This window comes from Oculina patagonica, chromosome 9 (assembly GCF_052425735.1).
Source record: "Oculina patagonica isolate OP01 chromosome 9, crgOcupat, whole genome shotgun sequence".
Lineage (NCBI taxonomy): Eukaryota > Metazoa > Cnidaria > Anthozoa > Scleractinia > Oculinidae > Oculina > Oculina patagonica.
Genome location: NC_135766.1, coordinates 8,710,121 through 8,723,329, shown reverse-complemented (window position 1 = coordinate 8,723,329; position 13,209 = coordinate 8,710,121). Strand labels below are relative to the sequence as shown.

Here is a 13,209-nt window from a genome sequence, read left to right as displayed (position 1 = left end):
TAATAATACCTCTCAAAATTACTCCGATTATGTTTCGAAAGCGAGACGCAGCTGAACTTAGGACAGTAACACGCGAGTGTGGCAGATGGTCAATTGCAACTGAATTAACTTAATCAGCTTACGGAGCTAGAGCAAGACACTCTTGACTCTCCTTCTAATCATCAATTACAGAAAGTTTATTTTAAAGTAATAATACCTCTCAAAACTACACCGATTATGTTTCGAAAGCGAGACGCAGCTGAACTTAGGAGGGACCGGAAATACATCTTACGTAGTTAACCTAACAGACCATGAGATTCAGTGTTCCTGTCTTCAAAGTCGTTCAAGGATAACGTTTACAGGGGGCAATTGGAGAAAAGTTTTCATTAATCGTTAATTCAATATCGCATTATCTGCGCTAAAAATAAAAATTAAAGAAGAGAGTCATGAAATTGACATTCTCCGTTCTTTCATTCATTACGTACAACTTCTCTTCGCGACCACCTAAACTTGGCGGTAACTGCGTGGAAGTGTAGCAACATAATTTTAGGATGACTAAAAAAGGACGGATTCTTGACGCCATTTCCTCTGGTTATGAATATTGCAGTGTATCTATGAGGAATAACGAACATCATCTGAATGGGAAGTTTTTATTGTTCGATTAAGCGCGTACAATACGGAACTCCCATGTGCGGTGTTGCGCAACTAACAATTATCACTGGATCGCATTTGCTGTACGAAGTCAAAGTGAAAGAATTTAGCTTTATGATAAATTAAAGCAGCAAAATATTGCTATTGATATCTGGCAACGGTAAATGTAAGGTAAAGTCCGCTTCAAACCAAGTGATGTTGAAGGTCGACAGTACGTGAAATAACCAGGGTCAGAACCTTCAGTGCGCTACAAGTAACTTCCGGTTACGCCTGCCGCCGTATTATCTTCCGCATAATTCCCCGCGGATTAATAGCCGATGATGGGTTTATTAATTGCTTCTAAAGTGGGCGGGTTTTTTTTCAGCTTAGGGTGAAACCGTTCGAGATAAGAAATTCAGTTTGGTTACGTAACGTGTAATCGTGAAGGAATTAGCCAGCTAGATATTTGACGTCCTCTCTAATCATGCTTCAACTGATCTCTTTGCTCGCGACTCGCCCCACCACTCGTCAAATGCCTGGCACGGGATTTCTGTTATAATTGTGTGAAAACAGACGGTAGCTTTTACACATATAACGATCGTTAAGTGTTAGTTTTAACCTTCTGTCGTTTCAGCAAGCGTAAGCAAATATGTTTCGTGACTTCGGAACCCCGGCGGTATTTAATGTTCCGTCTTCCTGTTTATGATAACATCTGAACACCCAATTGTGGCCATGTGAAGGAAACTCTGACAGATGTTCTGATCATCACGTCGTTTTATAAATTTATCAGTTAGTTAGCGGATATACCATATATAGACTTCAATACCAGCAATAAAAAGAGTTGCTGTACAGTTCTAGCATTCAGTGTCGAGTAGAAGCGAGTTCCGAAGTTTCTGGAACACGGTGTTTGAAAAGTCGCCGAAAATTTTAATTATGCAGATATCAAAAAAGAGCAAGAAACCCGCCAAGCGTGGTACAGTCATCCTTCATCAGTTCGCTCCAACTGATTTATCAGTGAACGGTTCTCCACCATGCTTAAAGTTGGAAACTTTCCTTCGCATGGCAAAGATCCCGTACGAAAATGATTATCGTTTAAAGTTTTCCAAGAAGGGGAAAATGCCGTGGATCGAGTTCAGTGGCCAAGAAATCGCTGATTCTAATTTCTGTATTCAGTTTCTGAAGAAAGAATTTCAGGTGAATATTGACCGTCATTTGAGCGCCACAGAAAAAGCCATTGCTCACAGCATTCGAACCATGTTGGAGGAAAACACTTATTGGTAGGTGAATATACAGTATTTTCCCGAATTATCCCGCGGGTTGCCGGGTACACACAGCCGCCCCAACTATTATTGGAGGTACCGGCATTTATGTGTTGGCCGTCATTTGTTTAAAACTATTGTTATATAAGTGATTCTTATCGATCAATAAGTAGTTCCACGAAGAACAGACTAATCTGACTTCTAGTCTGTTTATGCAAGTCAGGAGCCCATTACAAGTGAAGAAATTTAGCGTCAAACACTCTACTCTACGCCCAACTTGGTACTAAATTATCCTCGACTTGTTAAGAGAAGTTTTTCACTAAAGACGTCTTAGTAGCAATATTCTTCAGTTCTTACTTCTTAGTTCAGCTCGTTGTTTCGATGTAACTGAATGGCTGTCACAAAACACGAGAATAACAAATGAGGTCATACGTATACGTGAACAATGACATCATTTCCGGCCTTTTAAGACCCGTCACTTATGTATACTTATATAGTGGAGATTTTTCTGCACTTTTGGTCAAAATAATACTACACTTTTTACTTAGTGGCCTCGATAATGCGACCAATGCAAATTAAAGAAGACGGCTAAACGCACGTTCAGTCTGAAATCTTCAGTCACGGGTAAAGTGAATTGAATGTAAATGAGGTTCAATGGTTATGGGCATTGCAAGTGATGATTTTCTCTAAGTTACCTTTCTGTTTTAAATTCGTTTACAGGGCCCTTGTTTACTGCCGTTGGTTGTCTGACTATGGAGCGGGCATACGGAAGAAGTTGTTCGCAAAACTGTTTGGCCATCTTTTCTTTCCACTAAAACATCTGGTGGTGTACCGCATAAAGCGTAAGATCAGAAGGGATCTATGGTCTCAGGGAATTGGTCGACACTCGGAGCAAGATCTGTATGGAATAGCTGAGAGAGATTTGCTTGCGGTATCGGAAATTTTGGGCCGGAAGAAATTCCTGTTTGGAGAGAAGCCTTGTCTAGCTGACGCGTCACTGTTTGCTTTCATTGCTGCATCTGCCTGGGATTGTCCAGAAAGTCCATTTGATGAACTCATAAAGTCCAAAGCTAAAAATCTTAATGAGCACGCTCGCAGAATGAAGGAACTATATTACCCAGATTGGGATAAACTTATTTTAAAGAAATATAAATCTTGATACCGTGATTGAGGTCTTTTCATTCATGCTTCGGTACAACAGATGCAAATTATTTATTTTAGTTTATTTATTCTTCGATTTAATGATGAACTGATTTAAAGATATTTATATATTTATTTTGTACAGAGGTGATATCAAATATTAAAAAAGCATATGACGTCTTTCTCTCCCATTACTTTTATTTACAAGCTTCTTTTAATGATTTGAAATACAGTAGGCCCCACCTGATTATCAAACTTATATTTTGTATGAGGTTCAACTGCCTCGACGATGTTAAACATCGCACTCATACACACTTGGAAAGGGGCCTAATTTTATTCTACAGGTGAGTCCCCAACGCCCACTTCTAGATTCCCGTGGGTTTATCAACGAGTCACAAGCAGACTTAGTAGCCGTTCCGAAATTAGCCCTGACCAAAGAACTTACACCTCCTAATACGGCCGGACAACCAAGTCCTCCGTGTATTTACGAAGCCAGCGCGGCCGAGTGGTTTCGGGCGCTGGTATTGTTTTCCGGTGGTCCCGGGCTCAAACCTTAAACCCCGCCACCTGCTAGCATGCGTACAGGCGTCTGTGTACGTTTTACGTTTTTTAGCGTGTTTAAAAGAGTGGAAGAACTTGACTTAATTGCCGTTTAGGTTTAATTTCTTACCCAGGATTCAGGATATCGGGAAAAGCACAATAAGCACATCTTTTAGTCCTGACCTTTCTGCTTGTACACTACCCATTGTGCAAGTATGTTCGGCGGATGCCGGATGTCCGAACATTCGGAGTTTGTTTACCTCAAGAGTCACGAGACACTTCGAAACACTACACGGAGTGGTGAATTGTTCTGTTGTTGCGTGACAAATACGTACGAACATTCCTCCAGACTCTACGCGCGCTCATAAATCGTAACAACCATGAAGATTTCAACTTCTGTTCTGTATTCTGGCATCGCTGCTGTTGTGTTACTTGTTATCTATCTCCTCGTGAAGAGATTTACAAAGGGAAAAAAAGAGCAAGAGGTCCGCCAAGCCTGGTACAGTTGTCTTACATCAGCCCGGTCCATTCGATGTTGTCCTGAGCGCTAGTCCGCCATGTTTAAAGTTGGAAACTTTCCTTCGAATGACAAAGATCCCGTACCAAAATGAGTATGGCTTCAAGGTTTCTAAGAAGGGAAAAAAGCCGTGGATCGAGTTCAACGGGCAAGAAGTCGCTGATTCAAATTTCTGCATTGAGTTTTTGAAGAAAGAATTCCAAGTGGATATCGATTCGCATTTGAGCGCCACAGAAAAAGCAATTTCTCACATCATTCGTACAATGTTGGAAGAAAATACTTATTGGTAAGTGTACTCATCTCATATTAGCTGTTGTATTGCTAGTTATGTTGTTTTAGGTTTCGTGCATGGTTCCAGAATTAATTAGCCCTTTTAATGACTGTCACGCAGCAGCACAGACCATGACAAGGGTAAATTTCTATAGGCAGTACAGTTCGAGATTTATTTATTTCTTCCTGATGGCTTAAGCCGGAAAGAAAGACTTTGCTTTTTTGCGTACCATATGGAAAGATATGACCCGACTAAAGCAGTGCAGGTGAAATGTTTATTTTTTTTATTTATTGTGAAGAGAGAGGAGCTTTACATAAATTAGCCATGCATGAAAGCGATTAAAGTTAATTATGCGCTTTCTCAGGATTCACTGTTTTCTTGGCTGATTATTATTGTACGCGCACAACTCACTACAGTATCCAGTAGTTAAACATTAATTTACAGTTTTCTTGTTTCGTGAGCACCGCACGTTCTATTGCTGATCTCATTAAGAAGAAAGTTAACCCACAATTTCGCTTTAAAAGGCACAAGCAAGTCGTGAACACATCACGCTGTGGAAGATGACATAACCTGTGCCCCCCTCCCCCCCATGGACCGGTCGCAGACCCCTATTTTTGCTACCCCACAACTAGTAATAAACAATAACAATTGTAATATCCGTTGTTGTCGCTGTTGTCAGTGAAAAGGATCGCTGCAGAGGCATCCACAGGTTTTAGTAATAGGAGTTTGTTGTGAACAGTTTTGAAATAGGAAACTTTTAAAAACTTTATCGTTTGACTTTGGCTGTAATAAGGCTCTGATAAGAATATTTATTTTTTCTTGTATACTCCTTAAGAAGACAGAACTGAAGTGTTTTAAACACGACTTTTTCTGGTTCATGTAGGGCCAGTGTTTTATTAGCAGTGGCTGTCTTCTTGTGTGGTGCTTCCCTCCATAAGGAAGGGGGAGAGGGGTAGGGGGTTTGGGGGGGGGGGGGCGGTGGTGGTGCGTGTAAAGGGGTATTCAAAATCGCCGATCCGTCTTAATTTAATGACGGAATCCGTCGATCCGTCAAAAATGGTCTAACTTTCCAATCCAAATTATATTTGTCGCTATTTGTTTTGGCGATTTTTGTTTCGCATATTGATTATGACGACTTGAACATTGTTTGTAAGTTTTAAAGGTTGTAGTACGTTGTCATTATTTCCACATGTTGGGGTATGTCGACAGTTCATTACTAGATTGTTATTCCAGGTTTTAAAGGAGAAGTTCACTCCAGAATGGCCATTTATTTTCTTTACGCCAATAAAAAGTTTATACAAAGATATTTTATTCACCAAACGTAACCTTACGAAATCTTTTCCAAAACTCGACTACTGAACGCTGCCATCTTGGATCTGGTAATGGTAAAACAGGCGTATTCCTTATTATGTGATGTTTGACTGAATTCGTCTTGACTCAAAGAGAACTGCAAGCTCCTTCAAATGGATGAAATCAGGGTCATAAACCCCCAGTACTTCAAACGCTCTGGTATATAGACTTTTTAATCATACTTTGGGTACTTTCTAAATGTTCGCAGACCATAATTATAGTTTCTTGGGTTTTGGTCTCTGGGTTAAAATACTAACTTGATGAACGAGTCACGTGTCCTGAAGTAAGAAGTGCACAAAGAGAATGACAAGTTTGTGGCCCCTTACTTGGAAGTCGTAGCCAGTTTATTACATTATTTTATGGTTGGTCAGTTTGTTACATTTATGGGCATATTATTTACATTTATGGTTAGTGGATTTATTACATTTGTGGTTAAAAGTTATTACATTTGTGGTTAGTATTACATTTATGGTTGATATTACATTTATGGTTTTTATTACATTTGTGGGTGATACAAGCTTCTTCTTTCAAAATATATTTGTATGTTATGTTTCAAATTAAAAAAGACAACCAAGTCATTGGCAAAGAAAAGCAACAAAAAACAAACAAACAAATAATAAAGAACCTTATAATAAAAAGACGTCATTTTTTTGCACCAGAACAATGGACATGATAAAATTGCACTGTCGACGCCTGTAATGTTCAAGTCAGAACGCATTGGAACTTAGTCACCTTTACCTGATGATAAAAAACACCTTTAAAGTTAAATGAACGTTTCTATAGAACGGCCACCATAGCAAAGGTACCCATTGTAGTTTGGATGTTTCAATTCGGTTTGGACGAAAAATCCTAGTCTCTGTGGGGATGTGGCCGATATAGAGAGTTGGGCGTTATTAGAGGCTCCACTGTTATCTATTTGAAATCGACGAATACAGTCTTTTTGAAAATTTGTGGTATTTCTTGGGTTTTCCTTTCTAATACAGATCGTTGTTACATAATATTAATGAGCAGTATCTACGGTAATATTCGGAATATATGCACGGAAAATCTCCGGTAATGTTCGTGAAAAGCTCAGGCCGTTTCCGGTGTTCATTGTAACAATTTACTGGGATATTGTGGTCATTCTATTGTTTCTGCATAAAGTACTACTCTGGGTGGCAGAGGCTTTTCATGCGCGATTTCCGTTTCCTCTGCGCGCTTAAAAATCCTCTAGTACCCAGGGTAACGGAGTACTTGCAGACAGCTTTTCTAGCCTAAAAGTACATTGTTAAAGAAGAGTTTGTTGGGGGAACTAGCGACTCTACTCCAACACTCCAACTAGGCATAGACATCAAGAATTTGCTTGATCTTCTTTAATGTAATACACTAGTTTCAGGCTTTACAATTCTTTCTCTGAGGCGTTTTCAGTTGTTCAATTATTTTTGTTAGCTAGTTCACAAAGAGTTCTCTCATAGTTTACATCAACGCTAATTTTAGTTAAGTTAGCACGTCCAGGCTAGAATTTCCAGGCTCAGAACCACTGAAGGGTAGCGGTAGTTTTAAGCTAACGGATTGGTTATAACGGTGAATAGCTAATGAGCTCGAAAAGAAGGCAGATTTGGGCTAAGTCAAAACCAAGCGAAGCGTACGATAGCCCTGCTAACTGAAGGGAAGAGCGTAGGCGACTAAAACAACAGGTGGAAAACTAAAACTAACAAGCGTTCGAAATATTAGCGAGTGACAACTGATATCCCGCATTAGTTCTGGCCATTGGATAGTTAACCATTATTTCTACTAAAAATCTTATTTACAACATGAACAGATATCCATTATATAGCTAAGAGTCTTTGTAAATACCAGCTTTTCTTTTCCAACAATAAACTCTCAAAACTCGTAAAGATGATATTCCAAAACAATAAATTATATTTCCCAAACAAAATCCCCGATACCATAATAAGTTACCGCTACCAATAACAAGATAATATTAAAATATGTATAACGTCTCGTTGCTTGTATTTGTTGTTTTACAACATGTAATGTGCATTTACGACTTTGAGCACGATCAAAACAAACTATACTCTTTTGTTTTCCTTTCTGTTCACAGGACGATGGTTTACTACCGTTGGTGTTCAGACTATGCACCGGTTCTTAGAGAGAGGTGGTTTGGCCATCTCGCCTTTCCAGTCAAATATCTGGTATTTCATATGATACAAAGGAGCTGCAGAAAAAATATGTGGGGCCACGGGATTGGTCGGCACTCGGAGCAAGAAGTGTATGGAATAGGTGAGAAGGATTTACTTGCGGTGTCGGAAATTTTAGGCCACAAGAAATTCCTGTTTGGAGAGAAGCCTTGTCTAGCTGACGCAGCACTTTTTGCTTTCATCGCTGCGTTTATCTGGGATATGGGTCCTGAGTGTCCTTTGGGTTTGCTAACTCAGACTAAAGCACAGAATCTTGAAAGGCACGCCAAAAGAATGAAGGAACTGTACTATCCAGACTGGGATGAAATCATTTCAAATAAACATAAATCTGGTTGAAGACGGGGCCTGTTTACTTTCTCAGACTTACAAAAATACTTTCTTACAGAAATACTTCCAACATTAATGAGTGTTCATCTGGCACCTAGTAGTTATTTAATATTTAATAGTACTTATTTCCTTTATTTAGCTTTTATATATTTTGCTATAGAATGTTTGTGTTAGCTATAAACGTTTTCCATTAGGGACGGTTCATTTTTTATGAGATAGGGGGGGCTGGTGGGATTTGAGGGGGGCCATCCGAAAAAATTTGGCTTTAAAGGGGGGCCAGCCAAAAAAATATGGTCTGTAAGGGGGGGGGGGGGTCACTAAATATAATTGTACTTTTAAGTGTTGTAAAGAGGCTTCTGTAAGAGTAAAAAAAAATTGCCAGAATGCCCAAAATAACATTCCTGAGGTTCTCAAAATTTAATTTTTCCCGGGGGAGCATGCCCCCGAACCCCCCTACTTTGTTATGTACCAAATGCCATTAACTCAACCCAACAGCTTATTGGTTACAAGTGCAGACAACCCATACTAACAGACGACATCCACAATAAACAGTTGAGGCAATGCCAGCTATTTGGGATGTGTTTTTCGTACACTGATAAATTATTTATTCAAAAGGCTCGATATATTTTAATTTCACTTGATTATTGTTTTTTTTTTTGGGGGGGGGGGGGGGGCATCGAAAAAAAAAATTGATTTCGAGGGGGGGGGGCAGGCAAAAATTTTCGATGAAGAAAGGGGGACCATTATATATAACAGTGACTATCTATCAAATTCCCACCAGCCCCCCCCCCCCCCACCCCATAAAAAATGAACGGTCCCTTACCTGTTTTTTTTTTTGCTTTATTGCCAACCACCTTCTTAAAATTAATTAATTTAATTTACTTTCGCTCAGCTCGATAAGCTTTTTAATTTTTCTGAGTGTTGTTACCAATATTAAGCAATTATTGGATGAGGCTATTAAAGTATGATATCAAGAATTATGCAGATCGAGAAGGGTGTTATCCGACGAAGCCGAAGGCGGGGGTGGATAACACCCTCCAAAATCTGCATAATTCTTCATATCATACGAAAGCCGAATTCAATAATTGGTTTATTATTCATTCAAAATATTTCCAAGAGCTCTAAAAACAAAATGAATTAAAATGGCTTCTAACTTGGGCGTAGAATTTTCGCTAACAGTGGCCAATTCCTCCGGTGTCGCTGGTTTTTTGATGTTTCTCTCCTGAAGATAAGCTTTAAAAATCAAGTGACTTCCCTTCGAAGCTTTTTTGATGTTTTTGCTATCTTTATCATCTAATATTTTGGCCATTTTTTCGTCGCAATGTTGAAATTTAGCGACCATTTTCGCCTTCGGCTACGCTCTGTACAAAGCCGTTGTTGCGTGACGTCAATCGTCCAATAATTTTTCTATTATTGGACGATTGACGTCAATCGCCCAATAATGATTACGTCATTCGTCCAATAATAGAAGCGTCTTCCAAATTTGGTCGGTGCTAGCCGGTTAGTAGGAATTAGCCGGGGATTATTACGTGCCTACACGTGACGTATTATTATTCATGATTGGTTGATAAGTTCTTTCTAATATATAAATTTAGCCAAAAATATAACACAAACAACGGTGATAAACATTATAAAAAATAGCATTTTATAAACTTGACGTTTCGTATGCTAAGCTACATACATTTTCAAAAGTATGACCGTTAAAATTTTTGGCAACTATTTATATATTGTATGAAAGGGGTCTGGAACCGAGACTGAGATAATTGATCTACAGCAGTAACTTAATATTTCCATTTTGGTTAATAAAGTAACAACCTCTCACTGCCGACATTGGCATTTAAAGAAGGTTGTAGTTCATTAATGTATAAGGTCTCTTTAATCTTGCAGTGGAGGTCAGTTTTGCCTGACGCAAGGATTTCAAAATGATCCCATTTGATGTTATGGCCTGTGGTTTTTATGTGACCAGCAATAGCTGATTGGTGGTCGCATTTAGTGAGGGCCTTAAGTGTTTAGTTTTTCTGTCATGCAATCGTCGTTTTGTTTTCCCAATGTAAACATCGTCACAGTCCCAGCAGCTAGCTTTGTAGATGACCTTAGATCGTTGAGAACGGTTGAGGCGGTCTTTGTACGGAAAGAAGGATTTGATGCGGCGTGTATTCTGAAAAATGATCTTGAGGTTGACGAAAGAGTAGAAGTTGGATACACAGGATTTAAGGCGTTTAGTGATTTGGATGCTCGGAAGACCTAAGTAGGGTAACAGGATTATGACATCTTTTTTAAGAACTGTCGCAACAGGGGTGTCTGGCTTTTTTTTTTTTTTTTTCAAAAAATGTTTAAGTTGTTAGTGAAAAATGCTTTGAGGGTAACCATTTTGAAGAAAAAGATTTTTGAGATTAATCTTAAATTAAACTTATCCGCACACTTACTTAACTGTTTTATCGTTAAACTTTCTATACATTTTACTAACCTCATGAAGACACTCAGCGAGGGTCAGTTCATTCAAACACATTTCTGCATCCCAGTAAGAAAAAACCTAGCACTAGTAAGCAGCTTTTCATGAAATGTCGCTAAACGTATTTCAACCTGAGTTAACGGTCATAAACGACCACAACTCAGTTTTTCATTCAGCTTTTTTTTTAATTCATTTACAACACAAACATACTAATACATACATATATATAATATTACAAAAATTAAGACGCGGTACTAACATTAACTATGCTTACAATATTTCCGAGACTTATGTTTTTACAAACTAAAACTACGATTACACACTAATGCTACAAACTACTACATGGTGAATTCCTTTTTATTTGTTTTTTTTTTATTTTTGTTAAAAGGTAATCCAACTGCAAAATGTTGATAAAGTTATTTAAAAAAAGTTTTCAAGCAATCGTCAGATCTATTCACAAGTTTATTCCAAATTTCTCGGCAATGGTCAAGTCTTGGCAGTTGACAATCACCGCAAAAGTTTCAGTTCACAAAGTTAATCGCAAAGTTTCACTGCAAAGGGCAAGTCTTGTCAATAGACAATCACCGCAAAAGTTTCACAAACTTAATTGCAAAGAAAACAAAAAAAAAAAAATTTCGCAGCAAAGGTCACGTCTTGTCAGTAGACAATCACCGCAAAAGTTTCAGAAACTGAATTGAAAAGTTTCGCAGGAAAGGTTATGTCTTGTCAGCAGCCAATCACCGCAAAAGTTTCACAAACTTAATTGCAAAGTAAGCACTTGTACATACACATATATACACGTTTATAGTGTAACCCTGAGGCACATAATATAATTATGTTTATTAGTGAACTGGACTCGCTACGCTCAGGTATGTGCACTTTGCACATATCTCCAGACTGAGGTAGCACACCAGCCTAGCAGTGGACAGCTGTTTCGTCCTCTGAGCAAAGTGCACATACCTGAGCGTAGTGAGTCCAGTTCACTAATAAACATAATTATTAATTGCAAAGTTTCGCAGCAAAGGTCAAGTCTTGTCAGTAAACAATCACCGCAAAAGCTTCACAAACTGAATTGCAAAGTTTCGCAGCAAAGGTCAAGTCTTGTCAGTGGACAATCACCGTAACAGTTTCACAAAATTAATTGCGAAGTTTCGCAGCACAAGTCAAGTCTTTTCAGTATAGTAGACAATCACCTAGTTTCGTAGCAAATTGCCGTCGTTATGTCAGGAGCCGTTCAAGGCAAAAGGTTCCGCTATATGCCTAAGCCTATGAGAACCTTTCATCGTTGCAATTAAAAAGAAAACTGTTATAACCGATGGTCCAAAGGGGTGCGGCTAGCCACCTAAACGATCTCGCTTCCCCTGTATCCGCCCCTGCCGTTCTGTACAATCCCTCTCATATCCCTGCCCGTCTGTTGAAAAAGACTCAGTCAAATGAAGCAAAGGAAGACTTGTTTACTGCTTTGTGGTTGTAATCATCAAGACCACAAAAACATGTTGATGTGGAAACAAAACTGTTTCCAAATCGATCAAGTTCAGGTTTGTGTTTGTTTTGGGTGGTCAGTGGCTGGTCACACCATTTGAAATTTGCGTCACGCACAGGGTCAGGAATCAGCGAGTCAACTTAGCTGGTAATGCAGCATTATTCCTACTTCAGTATATCGCCATTTCAATTCAATTTACGATATATTTTGATCATTTTCCATAAATCTTTGTGACAGTAGTAACATGAGAATAATATTGAAAATAATGATTTAACTGGAAATGATAGGTAATGTTAAGGTCGCGCAGGACCCTTGAAATCATTATGTATGTATTTATTTAAAGAGTATGCACGAACTGCGACGACTGAAGCCGACAACAAACGAAATATTCATGACAATATTTTTCTTAAAGTTCTTTGTACAAGTAATTAGACGGTATTGTTCTCAGTTCTCAGGAAGCAGAAAATCCTGCAATTTTGTGTCCAAGTTTTCTTCACCGATATAGAATTTCAGGAGTTGATTCGCGAGGAACATGACCTTGGTGCACTCTATTGTGTTATGACAAGAGCGAATTTTGAAATTTCGTTTCAAAGTTTACATTTCACATCTTTACTCTCTTAGAAGCAGATAACTTCTAGTAGTTTCTGAAATCGAAAATTTCGTTCTTGTCATAACACAAACGAGGTTATGATTCATCACTAGATTATATAATCATTTAGTTCGGTGCGCTGTTGTAGCCGAAAACTTGGACACAAAATCGCATTGTATCTGCAGTTAAACTTTTAAGAGCCTGTAGCATTACAGTAAACGGTCGTCTCTCAGTAAAAAAGACAATCATGAAGTAATTCCATCATCCCTTAATATACTTGATAAATTTTAGAGGAATCGATGTTCAAAATGTAGCGAATTAAAACTTTACAAGATAGCACCCCGTCAAGAAATTTGGCTAATGAATTTCTTAATGAGCAAGGGTCCTGCGCGACCTTAATTCAGCCAGATTTTGAATCGTGTTTCAAGGAAATCGGAAGTTTTTTTTTTCGTGGGACGATTTACTCGACTCCTTAGTTTGAACGTCTCTCAG

The 13,209-nt window shown here is 38.6% G+C and overlaps 1 protein-coding gene and 1 pseudogene across 2 annotated transcripts; both read left to right on the top strand.

Moving 5' to 3' along the window:
- Window positions 1–1,051: 1,051 nt before the first annotated feature.
- On the top strand, window positions 1,052–3,130 carry LOC144665777 (failed axon connections homolog). Its single transcript, XM_078527071.1, has 2 exons — window positions 1,052–1,886; window positions 2,589–3,130. Exons 1-2 carry the CDS (start codon window positions 1,543–1,545, stop codon window positions 3,025–3,027), a joined length of 783 nt encoding a protein of 260 aa, XP_078383197.1. The 5' UTR covers window positions 1,052–1,542; the 3' UTR covers window positions 3,028–3,130.
- Window positions 3,131–3,863: 733 nt separating this feature from the next.
- On the top strand, window positions 3,864–8,397 carry LOC144665764 (failed axon connections homolog; annotated as a pseudogene). Its single transcript, XR_013573013.1, has 2 exons — window positions 3,864–4,351; window positions 7,770–8,397. The product of XR_013573013.1 is annotated as a failed axon connections homolog (transcript).
- The last annotated feature ends 4,812 nt before the right edge of the window (window positions 8,398–13,209 follow it).

What these genes read in the sequence shown, in the direction of transcription:
- LOC144665777 (XM_078527071.1), top strand. Translation starts at nt 1,543, where the DNA reads ATGCAGATATCAAAAAAGAGCAAGAAACCCGCCAAGCGTGGTACAGTC. An exon ending in TTGGAGGAAAACACTTATTG is followed by an intron (nt 1,887 to 2,588) that starts GTAGGTGAATAT and finishes ATTCGTTTACAG; the next exon opens with GGCCCTTGTTTACTGCCGTT.